Source organism: Marmota flaviventris, chromosome 4 (genome assembly GCF_047511675.1).
Source record: "Marmota flaviventris isolate mMarFla1 chromosome 4, mMarFla1.hap1, whole genome shotgun sequence".
Taxonomy (NCBI): domain Eukaryota; kingdom Metazoa; phylum Chordata; class Mammalia; order Rodentia; family Sciuridae; genus Marmota; species Marmota flaviventris.
This window is the reverse complement of record NC_092501.1, coordinates 8,795,638-8,809,194: the sequence shown is the minus strand read 5'-3', so window position 1 is coordinate 8,809,194 and position 13,557 is coordinate 8,795,638. Positions and strand designations below refer to the sequence as shown.

Here is a 13,557-nt window from a genome sequence, read left to right as displayed (position 1 = left end):
AAAGTTTACTCTTCTTAGGATGAATCACAGGATCCTTCATGCCCCAGTTCCTGGATTCCCCGTCCCCCAGTCTCCATCTTTGTAAAAGGTCCACAGCTTGACTCATTCTGTCCGTCTGCCTGGAATGCATCCCGGAGCCCTACCAGACTCATCATTCTATGTTTAGGGGCCTCTGTTTGCACCTTATGATTGAGGCTCAGTTTTCCAAAATAACTCCTGGTTCTCTTCCCAGGTGAACAGTCTCTGTGTTCTTTATGCTTATCTTTATTCTCCTTGTAGAATTTAAAGCATGCAATTGTCTGCTTATTTTTTTTTGTCTCTAACAGAATAGATGATCTATCTTTGGGATTCAAGGAATACTTCTTGAATGATTGAAGGAAGGAAGATAGAAAGGCAGGTAAGAAGAAAGGAAGGAAGGAAGGAAGTACAGAGATGAAAGAAAGAAAAAAAAAAAGGAGAAATCCAGACAGTGGTTATGCAGCCACAAATGTCTTTCTCAACACAAGAACAATTGCAGCATTTATATCCCAGGCAGTCTTCTTCATTTAATGCATAATTCCCCTCTTCATCAATTATGATCAAAGCCAACTAGAGCCTGAAATGGTGGGCTACAAATGATGTGAATTCTGTTTCAAAGGGCTCCTGCCCCTCTAGACTTGATGCAGGAGTAAAACCACCATTAGGTCACAGAGCTGCTTTGTAAGGACAACCTAGAGCTGTTGTATTAAAAAAAGGTAAGATTTCTATCTACCAAATCTTAACTGGGGGATTATGAAAAAAGGTGTAGTGGAGAAGACCAGGTGGGTACTTAAGAGGAGGAGATTTGTGAGAGGCTTAGAGATAAGTAGGCATTTCCTGCTTTACCCTCTCTCCAAATATCAGAGTGTGCACTGTTCTCAAAATGTCCTCATAGTTTAGCCTGCGACCCGCGCTGGCTTCATGAAAGAAGGTTTGAGTCGTGAGAAACCACTAGGGAGTTTTAAATTAAAGAGACAAGACTCTAATTACCTTTAAACCAGCTCCAGGATGGCTTCTCCTACCTCCAGCCTCCAGCCACCTGTTGTGGTAGCGAGGTTTACTGAAGAGGCTAGTGAGAGAGGGAGAACACGCCAGGGAGTGGGCTTTTATTGGGGAACAAAAAATTCTGGGGAAAATCCCATCCAATGAAGGTTAAGGGGGGCAGCATCCCAAGGTCAGGGGCGACGATTGGATCTTTGGGGCAGTGGCCAGACATGCCTCTGCACAGACAAGCCCTCAGACCTGGAGAAGGGTGGGGAAAGCTCTGACACAGCTGTGCCTAAGCGCCTCTCGCCCAGCCAGGGAGGGAACTGAAATCACCTGCGAAGATGGCCTCTCACACTCCTAGTGGTCTTTTCTACTTTTCAAAGATTGCTTTTGGATTTGAGCATCTTTAGAACCAAGGAGGAACCCAGGCTTGGTCAAGAGTGTGACGAGTATAAAGGATGTCATAGATGTGCCCTGGAGGGATGTCACACTGCTGTCCTGTTATACTACTGAAAGGCCCTGGCTTCTTTCCTGTGAGCAGGACACGTGGAGGGTACATGAGGGATGGAAAAGAGCTTGTAAAAGCAGAGGGTGAGAGGGACGTGAGGAGCCCTCCCAGGTCCCACAGTGCCCCTGAGAAGTTCGTTTTTTGGGAGGTTGGGAGGAACACCTCTTTTCCGTGCCCATATTCAGGGAGGGGAGCTTGGGCTGCTGGACCAGCCAGCTCTGCTCCATGCCCCACCTGCCAGGGGGAGGGAGTCACTTGAGGGGCTTCTCATCCTGCCGCTGACAGGACACACACCACCGCTCTGCCTTTGTTGTGATGGACCAGGGGCCTGAAGCCCAACCTGGTCTCTAGAACAGAAATGCAGTGTGAGAATCCCAGGGCCACAGCAGAGCTTCCTGGAAACCTTGAGATCTGGAAGCCAAGCGGGGTGGAAGGTTCCGGATGACGGTCCTCCGTTCCTAAGAACCAAGGCTTTTCTTCTCTTGTCCACACCTGCCCGGCTCTTCTCATAAACAAAGCCAGTGAGATCTGGGGTCCAGTCATTTGTGAACAGGCTGCGGGGGGCGGGATGATTCCATATGCCGATGGCTGTGTTTTCCTCTACCCCAACAGCCTCCCCTGGGTGAGTAAAGAGGCCAAAGATGCCTATGGACCTCCCGGGTGGGATTCCTTGAGTGACTTTGTGGAGGCATCTCTTTTACATAGAAACCATTCTCCAGCTGTATAAATATCTTGACTTTAGAGGTGAGGAAGCTGAGCTTTAGCAAGAGTAAATGACTTGTCCAAGGCCACACAATTAGTAGTGCCAATTAGATCTCGAACCCAGGGCCACGTGCATCTTAAACTGTGCAGAGTAGATAATGAGGAAAGTTCACCTCGTACCACACCTGTGCACGCCTGTGCAGTTCTGGGCATCTCAGGTGCTGTACTTGGGTCTCACAAAGGGTATAACTTCCATAAATTGAGAATATTGATTTCTCCTCACTATAAAATTGTATTTGATCAGTTTATTTTTACATCAAATTGACAATTAATCTCATTACAGAATTTTAAACAGGAAATGTCCAGATCAGAGTGCGTGTCACCAATGGTCTAGGTTTGCCTAGAACTGAGGGTTTTCTGAGACAGGAGGCTTTGAGGACAGGTGGGTCACCCTCATCAGGGTGAGCTTTCTCACTGTGACTCCAGAGTGGTGACATTGCACTTTGAGTGAAATCACAAAAAGTGGGGAAAGCAGGGAATGAGCTGGTGTCTGATGCTGAGAGCCAGGCCTTCCTTCCCCCTTGCCTCATGTGACCCAGGGCTGCTCCTGGGACGCTCTGCCCTCTGCACTTGGGCCCCTCTCCACGGGAGGCCTATTGTCCATTCTCCTCCTTGAAACTGTCAGTAAGTCCAGTTTCTTCTCTCTCTCTTTTCCTGTCTAGACAGATTTTCGTCATCATTTTGTTTACCCAACAAGCAAAATGGTGAGTGTGGCCATATTATTTCATGCTTTCCATCGCCTCCCATGGAGGGCATGTGCTTTGGGACGGAGTCTAAATGGTATCGGGAGATACATGCACCAGGGACACATCATGGCCAAAAACAAAGTAGTAACCGCTGCAGCTTTAACCATCCTTGAATCCTCCTTTCCAATCTCAATTTTTAATTCCAATTATATCCATCCCATCCCATGGACAACCTCAGGAGCCCCCTGTGCCCTTCTGCCTGCTCAGCCTCAGGAGGCAGGGAAAGGCGCCATCGCTCCATAGAGCCTGTCTTGCAGCAGGACCTCTAGGGGCCTGGAGTGGGCAGAGCTGAGGGCAGCTCCATCTGCAAGAGCAGACACGCGAGCACGGAAGGAAGAGGGGACAGGGCAGCGTGAGGCGCGGGCTGGAGGGCGGGGAGCTGGCCTGGAGACGCAGTTACTTTAGGTGTATTTATTGCTTCATGCTCAATTTAGGCAGAAACAAGGAGTAGGCACTGCACAACAAGAGCACAGCTGATCCCAGGCAGCCCCAGGGTGGGCACCTTCATCTTGGCATTGCTGGACTTCACCTGAGTCCAGCGGTACTAGGAAAGGGGAAGGTGAAAGTAAACCCCCATCCCTTTGTGCTCATGGAGAGGCTCCCTGTAAAGAACCACTCTTCCCTGACTTTGAGAAGCCTGGGCTGACCCCTCGCTTTCTAGGACAACCTAGACACTGTCTCCTGAATTCTTATTCTTTCTCTCTCTCTCTCTACTTTTATTCATAAATGATCGTTCTCCCAGAATGAACCGCTCCTCAGTTGGCTCAACCACACTTCGTTAAGCTTCTGTCCTCACACAGGATGGTGCGCTTGGACTCACCCCCAAGGGTAACGTTGCAAAGCAGAACAACCCTCCTGAAGACCCTTTGGACCCTCCAGGAAATCTGCTGACCCCAAGGAAGTGCATTCCCGGTCAACCGCCTGGTCACACTGCCTGTGTGACCTGGTCACCCAGCCCAGTCCAGCCCTCACCTTCAGTCCTGCCAGCCTCTGTCCAGCACCCTGGAAACAAAGCTCCTTTCTCTCTGGCCCTCGAGACACTTAGTAGCCAATCCTGTTGTTGGAGCATCTGACTCGTTGCTATCTTCCTTTGGAATAAAGTCTTTCTTTGGCTAAGTCGGGTTTGTCTTAGTTCCTGTCACTGAGTTGGAGCCCCAGGCATCACTGGGAGGGACCATGAAGTCCCTCTGATCTGTCTCAAGTGTAAGATGGATTTTCATGTGTCAAGGCCTCTCTTGGGGCCGTGGAGCCATCTACTTGCTGTTCGTCTCTCCTGCCCTAAGAAGGGACCTTCAGGCAACCGACGAGGTGGCGCTGGTCTCTGTTGCCATTCTGGCGGTGCGGTTGGCCATCAAGAAGGTCTTGGTGAGGGCGTGCTGAACTTCTCCTACTTCCCACGGGTCAAAACCAAATTGTATTTCATGATTATAACAAATTATATTATACGTGTATGGGTCCTGAGAAAAGCTCCAAGAAGACCCAAATTTAGAAGTTTGTGGGATAACACACTCCAGTTATCTATGCTGTTCAGCTGTCATGTTGCATTTTGATCAGACATTGGTTGACTGATCAGACTTTGGATCTAGCCAGCTAGGGTTTATCTCGGAAACGTAGAATGGGGACTGGAAATCTCTCCATCATGCCCAAATGTGCATGACCATGTATACAGTCAACTCTCCATAAAACCCACGATTCTGCTTTGCTTAGGATAGTAGCTGGCCCACAGATGTATTGAGTTCCTACTATGTAAAATCGAAACTTTCTACAATGTTTATGGAGATGAGAAGCCTCTGCTTGGAGTTCGAAGTTGGTTATAAATGTCTTTGGTATTTTGAGGTGGGATCTAACGTTCTCACTTGTCATTTACAGGTCGGTGGCTTCTCTGATTATTTTTTGATTCATGTTAACAGGTCCTAGGGCTCCTAGGACACATCTGAGGAATCTCTGTGGAGATATCCTCTTCTGATGAGATGAAAAGTTAAATGTTTCCAGTGAACCAACTTAACATACACTAATATGTTATGTTAGTTACCCAACCAACTGGCCAGTGGATTTTGATTCAGGATTTTTCACATTGTTCTAAAGAACAATAATGAGTCAGGTAAGAAGCATAATTAATATTTATTTCTATATAAAACAAAAAAATATATATGTAATTATATATGTGTGTGTGTGTGTGTGTGTGTGTGTAATTCCATATAGTCTTCCAAGTTGAATAAATGCTAAGAGAAATAATTTATTATCTTGGTAAATACTTTTGTTATAACATTGATTTAAGGTCCACCCTTATAACCTTGTTTAGCTTACTTATGTCTGTTAAAATCCTATTTCCAAATAAGGTTGCATTCTGAGGTACTGGAGCTTAGAACTTTAGCCTATCTTTATGGAGGGATACAAATCAAAACATAAAAGTTTTTAAATTCACTTTTTGTTGGTGGTTTTCAATCATACCTAATTGCGGGATTCATTATGTCATATTTGTACATATGCATTACATAATTTCATAATCTAGCTGATCTCATTCCCCAGTACCTTCCTTTTCCCTTCCCTCCACCCTTCCCCTGATCCGCTTGCTCTTTCTACTGATCTCCTTTCTATTATTATCATTATTTTAATTAATGAGCTATAATTATACATGTCCAAGCAGGATTTACTGTGCTCTGTCTGTACATGGACACAGTATAATTTGGTACCTACCCTCCACTCCCAGCACTTCCCCATGACCTCCCCTCCCCCTGATCCTATTCCTCTACCCTGTTGGTCCCCCTTCTAGTTTTGTGAGACTCCCCCATTCTTTGACCCTCCCCTCTCTGGCTTCTGCATATGAGAGAAAAATTCAACCATTGACTTTCTGAGCCTGGCTTATTTCACTTAGCACAGTGTTCTCCAGTTCCATCCATTTGCCAACAAACGCCATGATTTCATTTCTCTTTGTGACTGAGTGAACTGCATTGTGCATATGTCCCACATTTTCTAGATGTGAGGATGATCTGACTGCAACACCTGTCACCCAGTTGATCACCAGGCTTGATTTGGCTGATCTGCCTGGCTAGGAGGGTGTCCCCTTCCTCTGTCTCTGCTCCATATGTGACCCTCTGAAGCTATGTCAAATAGGATGCCCTTCCCTGATCGAGGAGGACTGTTCTCAGTCAAGGGTACACCAGCAGCTGGGCTTCCCTGCTAGAATTTCCCACCAAGCTCTCAGCTCGTAACAGCTCTGTGTTTTCAATTGTCACTGGTTGATGGGTGGGATGTGAGTTATAAGTGAATCCTTTGAGGAACATCTTGCCTTAGTTCAGGTGAGATATGGTGGTGGTTTGGACCAAAAGGTGGCTGTGAAGATAGACAGAAAGGTCTGCCTGGAGGTGGCCTTGACCTAAGAGAAAGGCATGGGCAGGATATGAGGCAATGGATGGGAACAACCGGATTGAAGCCCATAAAAATAATGCAGATTCAGATAATTATAAACTCTTAGCTAATGTGAAGTAATTATGAAATGCTTATTGTGCCTCCTGCTTCATTATCTGTTCCTGACTTTCCCACAAATTATCTCACTCCTCTCCTTCCTGCGAGGTAGACAGTATCATTGGCCCCACCTCCACAGGCAGAACCAAGGCTGAGGAATTCTGGCACTTGGCTGTGATCCCACAGCTCACCACATAATGGCACAGTCGTTCCCACCCAGGTCTGCCTGAGGCCTGTAGCTGGAACCAGGGGTTGATGGTGCCAAGAGGGAGATAAGCTTGGAGAGTTGGGGCTCCTAGGATTAGCATTATTGAGAATTTGTCTCATTCATTAACTATTTATTAGCTTGTCGAGGATAGAGGCCAAGACTTCTCTCTGCTTCTCTCCCTCTCTCTCTCCCCAAACTTTTTCCTGTTGCTTTACTTTCCAGCTTCTCTGCTTGCTCTTCCACCAACCCCAAAGTGGTCCAGTTTAAGTTTAATGCCTTCAAGTTTCTCAATAAAGATGTTCTGTGTGTCTTCAATGTAACACGAGCACTTGCTTAAACAATAGCATCCTAGTGCTATGGGGGCTCCCTCCAAGAGCCAGAATTAGAAACCCATCCTGACCAGGAGGACAAGGTAGACTGGGACCAATCCCCCCACCACCCCTGAGTCTTTCTGGAAAGAGAATATGGTAATAGAAAGTCACAATTAGTTCCATGCTCTGTGTTCATGGTCAGCTGGGTGATATATAACGCACGCCTGACCCAGTAGTCCAACTGCCTTCATTTCTAAATACCTCTATTTTGTTCACCTATTCATTTATTCATCTGTAACCCAAAAGCCAGCTTGAGCTCAGTGCTCCTCAAAGTGCTATACAAGGCAAGATCAGCTTCCCGATTTTACCCTGATTGAAGACCCAAGTCTTCCTTGGACTTCCGCAGATGACCAGGGGGCAGAGTCTCACTAACCACCTCCATGTTCCGCCATCTACACCTGCTCTCTCTCTTCTGAACTCTCTGCTGGATGTGAGCCTCTGCCCTTTCCTCAATTCCCAAACACCAGACCCCCAACCTCATTCAGACAAGGAACTCGTGAGTCTAACTTTTTTTTCTGATCATGAGGGTTTCAGAGAGGATTCACTGTGCTCTGAAGAGCAAACAACTTAAAACGACATGTTAGGCATTCATGGTCTCAAAGGCCCACAGCCTCCTTGCCTCTCCGGGCTTTTTACGGTCCTTTATCCCACACAGTGTCCAGCCTGATTCTATCTCCCTAGCTCTTCTTTCCTCTCCCTTGTTCTTCCTTTCTTATCAAGGGAAACATGAAATCCCTCTCATTTCCACATGCAAAGAGTCTAACCGTTCTTTCTTTGTTCATTGATTCCTCAAATTACACCCTGTTGGTCCCAAATAAATTGTAAGGTATTTTTCCCCAAGAAAGACCACTTTCCCTAAGGTAAATCAGGTGCCAGCTCTTAAGGAATATAACTTCCACCTCATGGAATTATGTGATCATTTACTGATTACATACGATGCCCTAGGACTCGGAATGACTAAAAGTCACTCACATCTGGACCACCGTGGTGGAGAGGTGATGTGCGGAGGGTGAGGTCCAGGTGAGATGGAAGGAGCCAGGTCAGGCTGTCTAGGGTTACAGGGGAGGGCACTGGGCACAGCCTAGAAGCCGTGGGCTGGACACATCCAAAGTGGTCATATGCTTCATCCCAGGACCCTTCAGCTTGTTGGACCCAGCTGGTTCACCCACACCAGGCCTCACATTATCATCCAGCCCTTTTGACTTCATGGGGCTCTCATGAGTCTTGGGTGAGGACATATTAAAACTAGAGGCTCTGAGCATGGAAAAAGTGATGAGTTCTGTTTCCAAAAGCAATTTGAAATAAAACCAACACCAAACCTAAGTGTAAGGAGGTCCAAAGAAGTTCTGGGTTTTCCAATAATGAACATGTTCATTAATTAAGCTTAATGAACATAAATTATTTTTTCCTTCAAAACATCTACCGTCTTTACCTATAATCTATCTATCCATCTATCTATATATCATCTACCACATCTGTCAATTGGATAAACCAATACAGGGCCTTTGATAAGAACTTAATGCATCTCTTGTTCCCCTAGTATTCTTTGTTAATCTGAATTCTCAGGGAATAGGGATTGTTAGACAGTTCAGATTAAATGACTTCTCCCGAGAAGTCTCTTTTATTTTCAATTCTGAGTTCCAAAGGCTTTCTAAATTTCACATCATCATTAGCATAATCTATAGAGCATAAGATTTCACGGGGCCTTGTGGTCACTTATCTCTTGATCAGATATTACCATCTGGATGTTTTTATGTAAGTCAAGATAAGCAGATAGAATGAATATGTACTTACTATAGGGCATTTTCTAGAGCCTTTAAAAATTCAAATCTGGACCTAATTTTATTTTCATATATACTTCCTAAAAGCAGGCCCACATATACACACATAGGGTAACTGTGATTTATTTCTGGATGGCTCCAGGTAATCACGTTTACTATAATTAGCATTACATTAGTCAACAAGTTAGTTTTTGACTACAGCCAGTGGGGCAAAACTTGACTTTCCTTCTTTTTCCAAAGGGGTAGGTTTATTCTCATAAGTGGTTTCAGGATCTCAAGAGAATTTGACTTGGTGAAAACCTGTGTACACCAGCACCAAGTGCCTTTCCTGTAGCTCAGTACTCACTCAGGTCATAAGTGCCCACACTGGGTAGATGGTGGGACGTGGGCAAGGATTTAGTCAACCACCAACTCCATCGAGAACAGCAAATTAAAGAATCATCGAAGCAAGCCGTGGTTCTAGTTTAGTGTACTCCTTTCACAGACAGGGGAGTTGAGTCACAGAGAGCCCCCCCACCGCCCCGTGCTTTCACATACAACAGGTTGGCAGCAGAATTAGTTCTGATCCCATGTCTCAATCAAAGAACGTCCTACTACATGGTATAGCTGATGCTAAGCAAATTTTAGGATCCAGTTTGTCTCTAGTGTTCTCAAACCGGTTTGAGTTTTCAGATGATGATTTGATACTCACGATTTTATTCATATTTAGGAAGTTAGAGCAATACTGAAAATTTCTAACATTGCCTCTGGAAAATCTGGCCCATTCCTTTGGTTGATACTGGTTCTTGAATCAGAATGATCTTGAAAACTACATTCCCAAGAATCATCGTCTTGGCCATTGTAGCCATGGAAGGAATCGTTCCAGTGCTTTACCAGACTCGCAGCCTCGGCCCCTGTTGCTCTTCTGAGAAATGAGAGTCAGCTGAGCATGGCTCTTCCTCTGCCTGGAGGGAGCTGTCAGTCCCTGGGAACAAGCTCAGTGTTTTCCCAGCTCTGTGAGGAGTTGCTGAGGACAGAATTGACTGAGGGATCCTTTTGCGCTTCGGATGAAGATGATAAGTGACTGTGTCATGCTCCTCAAGAACCCACTGTGCAGCTGAGACTCAGCATCAGCTTTTTGTCTTTCAGAAAAAAAAAAAAATCCTCATTTGTTCCAGATGCCCCAAAATGCTGCACCTCGTATATATGCCTGGCACTCAGAACTGACCCAGAAGGTACATGGCGGGCTGAAGGTCCACCCCTGTGCGGTCCAGGTTCTGGCTGTCCCCCAGGTTCCACTGCACAGTCCAGGGTTCACTGGGCACTGGGTTCACTGGGCACTTCAGTTTCTCACTGAATAGCTCAGGATATGGAAAATGGCCTGATGTCGGGGACAGCCCACCATTTGGAACAGTTCCAAACAGGTCATGGACAGTGGCCAGCTGTCTTCCGTCTTGATCACTGGAAGGAAAGTGGAGTGCGGCTTTCACCTCCTAATGAAGGCAGTGCTAGACACGACTTTCTCACCGACAGCGGCTAGTGGGTGAGCCCCAGTCGTCAGCTGATCCTGCAGGGTCGCCAACAGCCAGGCCTGGGAAACATTCCTTGCCCAAAGACGAGGCTGTGGACAGCCTTGACCCTGGCTCTGACCCAACAGTTACCAGACTTTCCAGTACAATGGGCTTCCTGGGTGCCGCAGGGTAGCTGCAAAAACGTCTGTGGCTCTGTAACTATTTAGTGCACAAAGAAGCCTCTTGATAACTCACAAGCCTCAACATTTACGATGCTCTGTAGTTAACTTCCTGGGTCACTGTTCCTCCATCAGAGTGCAGTGCCCCACCTGGCCCCAGCTTTATTTGACAATGTCTCTGTGTTTTCTATCTCTGTGTCTTTTTCCATCTCTGGTCACCCCTACTCGAGATCCTTTGTAGATGGTGTGCAGGTCGCGGCAGACTGAACTGGTAGCTACTTGTGAGCGTGGCTCACTGCATCATTGGTGAGAAGCAGAGAGCTGTCTCAGGAACTGCACAATGATCAGGGTCCCATGGCACTGAGTGTGTGTGTAACACACAGTGTCCAGGGAAGTGGCTAGCCAACTTTTGCCTTCCCCTTCTTGTCTCCCTTAAGAATCCATTTTCATATCTCATAGCAGACCTGAAAGGGTCAGCCCTTCTCTGAGGTGCCCTCTCTATTGATGGCCAAACATCTGTGAAAATAAGAGCACAAGTCGAGAGTGTGGGTCATCTGGCTGCAGTGAAGAGGAGGATAGCAAAGAGGTGAGGATGGAATGAGCTGGCTCTGCCTTCCAAGGCAAAAGCTGTGTGCCTAGGCCGTAAGACCTCTAACTTTTAGGGGGCTCCTCCCTTTACACTGTTCTTTTCTGCATCTGGATTACAGGCTGGTCCTGGTAGAAGGGACTCTGGGGTAGACTGATTGCAATAATGATCCTAACTGTGCCTGCCTCCCTTTTGAATATGGCCTTTGTAATATGGCCACCTATCAAGACAAAGCCCACTTACCTATCCTTGCACCTGGGCTGGTCATCTTAATTTGGCCATCAGAATGTGGCAAAAGTGATGGTGTACCAGTTCTGTGCCTCAGCTCAAGAGGTCTTGCAAACTTCCACTTACCCTCTGGACCCCCAAATGGACTGTGATCAACCTGAGCTAGGCCTCTGGAGGTAGGAGTTGTGTGGCCCCGATGCCTCCACTGACCTAGCTGATCGTTTTTCAGCTGCCAGATGGACAGCCATGTAACTAGCCTGCAGCTGACCGCAGACTCAGAAGGAACCCAGCTGAGCCCAGCCTACTGTGTTGACCAATAAGATGATAAGCTAATTTAAAGGTTGTTGTTTGAAGCCACCAAATTTTGGATCAATTTGTTTTACAGAAATAGGTCATTGATACAGGCCCCAGAGGAGAAAGAGGTGGCAGACAGCTGAGCCGGGCTGCTAGTGAGGTGGGAGCTAAGGGACCCGGGTTGCTAAAAACTGGGAAGTCCCAACAACTAGGTCTTACTAGGATCCCCTGGAGATGGGGCAGGGGAAGCCAAGGCCCTGAAAAAAGGCCAGGTGAGAGGGAGCCTGGGGCCCAGTGTGCAGGAGAAATAAGGACCAGGACATGTGGTCACCCTAGGGAATAAATAAAACTTTAATACGGACAGGGAGCAGTGCTGCGTGTGTGCTCCTTGGGGTCTCTGAGGTCTTGGTCACTTTGCAGGGTGGGTTCCCTGGGATAGAAAATCCTGGGTCATGAGCATTAGGTCTCCTGGGAATTCAGCTAAGCTCAGGCGGTTTCGGTTCGTTTGGCCCACGATGCATCGTTCCAGTTTTCTTATGGTGAGGAAAGGCTGACGGTCATGTCGATGGCAGGCTATGCATTTCTTGGGTTCTTCTGACTTGAAAGTAACGTTCATTTTTATTTCGTGTCTCTTTGTGGGGTTTTGCTCCTTGATATTGTCATGGTAATAACTGTCATAGCTGTCCCCCTTTTTCCAGGCCTTATCTTTTGCCAGGGGGCCCAGGCCTCCTCCAGATGGAAACATGGAGCCCCGGAACCTTTCCACGTAGGGTAAGAGGTGCTTGCTGCTGAGGGCTCGAGCCAGCTGCATCCGCTCTATGTGCTTGCTGATGTTGACCTTCTCCTGCAGGGGCATTTTAAACTCCTCAGAGGGTACGATCACCTTTGCCGTCCACACTCTTTCCAGGGGTGCGCGCACATTGCCAGAGGTGTGTTTCTTACAGTGCGCGACCTGTATGTAGTCTGGGGACTGCAACTGTAGCTCCCTCAGCATCTTGTGTTCTTCCTCTTTTTTAAAAGCCAAAAGCCTTCTGGCTGCCATAGTGTGGATGCCACCTAGACGCTGAAAACGAAAGGGGGCTGGTAAAATCTCTGGGCGGAGGGCAGGCAGCCCCCACAGAGGGCACCCGGGCTTGTTCTCCCTGCACTCAGAAAGCGCCGGAGCCCCTGAAGAGTGAAGGACAAGCCGGGTTCCATCCTGACTCTGCTCTTAGCTCCTAGGAATTCAGAATCCACAGAGCGGGTGGGAGGCCTCCAGAGGAGACGTACATGAACGCGACCATTGGGGGGCGAGAGGTCAAGAAGCATCAGTCCTCGTAGCCCTTACCACTCACGGTCACATTCCTCACTGGGATTTTTAAATAAGAGGGTACTTGGCTGGGTGAGTGCGGAATCCAAACCCACCTGTGGACTCCACCAGGTCAAGCACACTGTGGGAGAACTCTCTACTGAATCATGGGGTCCCCCAATCCCAACCACTGGCTTCTGAGGGCCCCTTTCTGTGTGGACTTCAGGACACTTACTAGGATCTCTTTTTCCATGGGGGAGTATTTCCCAAAGGCGATGCGTGGGTCTAATTTGTAGGATTTGCTCCATATCCTGGAAGGCAGAGAGGTGGGTGCATTAGAGCCCTGCAGAGTGACCTTCCAGTTTTCCCTCTCAGAGTGGGAAACCCCACAGAGGGCCACTCTCCATCAGCCAGGCTGAGACCCCTGTGAAGGGGCTGGGAGTACTCACCCTGAGGGCGATGTGGAACATGGGTCCTCCTGACAATGCGGGTGCTCCTGGCAACTCTCTGGGAAGGAATAGGGGGCACTAAGGATTCTGACTGACTTTCCATTCCTCTTATGCGATGTCTCCTCTGAAGTCTTCTTTTCTTGGGCCCCTGATGTCCAGTCCTCTGTTTTCCCATCCTCTGACAGCTGATCTCCCAT

The 13,557-nt window shown here is 47.5% G+C and overlaps 1 protein-coding gene across 1 annotated transcript; it reads right to left on the bottom strand.

The window, feature by feature from the left end:
* Positions 1-12,032: 12,032 nt before the first annotated feature.
* On the bottom strand, positions 12,033-13,557 carry C4H10orf120 (chromosome 4 C10orf120 homolog). Its single transcript, XM_027930150.2, has 3 exons — positions 13,361-13,557; positions 13,147-13,222; positions 12,033-12,686 (listed from the first exon to the last, which is right to left on the bottom strand). The coding sequence occupies exons 1-3, from the start codon at positions 13,555-13,557 to the stop codon at positions 12,033-12,035; spliced, it is 927 nt and encodes a 308-aa protein (XP_027785951.2).

Excerpts from the sequence above, each read along its gene's own strand:
- C4H10orf120 (XM_027930150.2), bottom strand. The coding sequence starts at position 13,557 with ATGGGAGATCAGCTGTCAGAGGATGGGAAAACAGAGGACTGGACATCA. Across the intron at positions 13,223-13,360 it reads TGTTCCACATCGCCCTCAGG|GATATGGAGCAAATCCTACA; the intron begins GTGAGTACTCCC and ends TCTGCCTTCCAG. Across the intron at positions 12,687-13,146 it reads CCATGGAAAAAGAGATCCTA|CGTCTAGGTGGCATCCACAC; the intron begins GTAAGTGTCCTG and ends TTTCGTTTTCAG.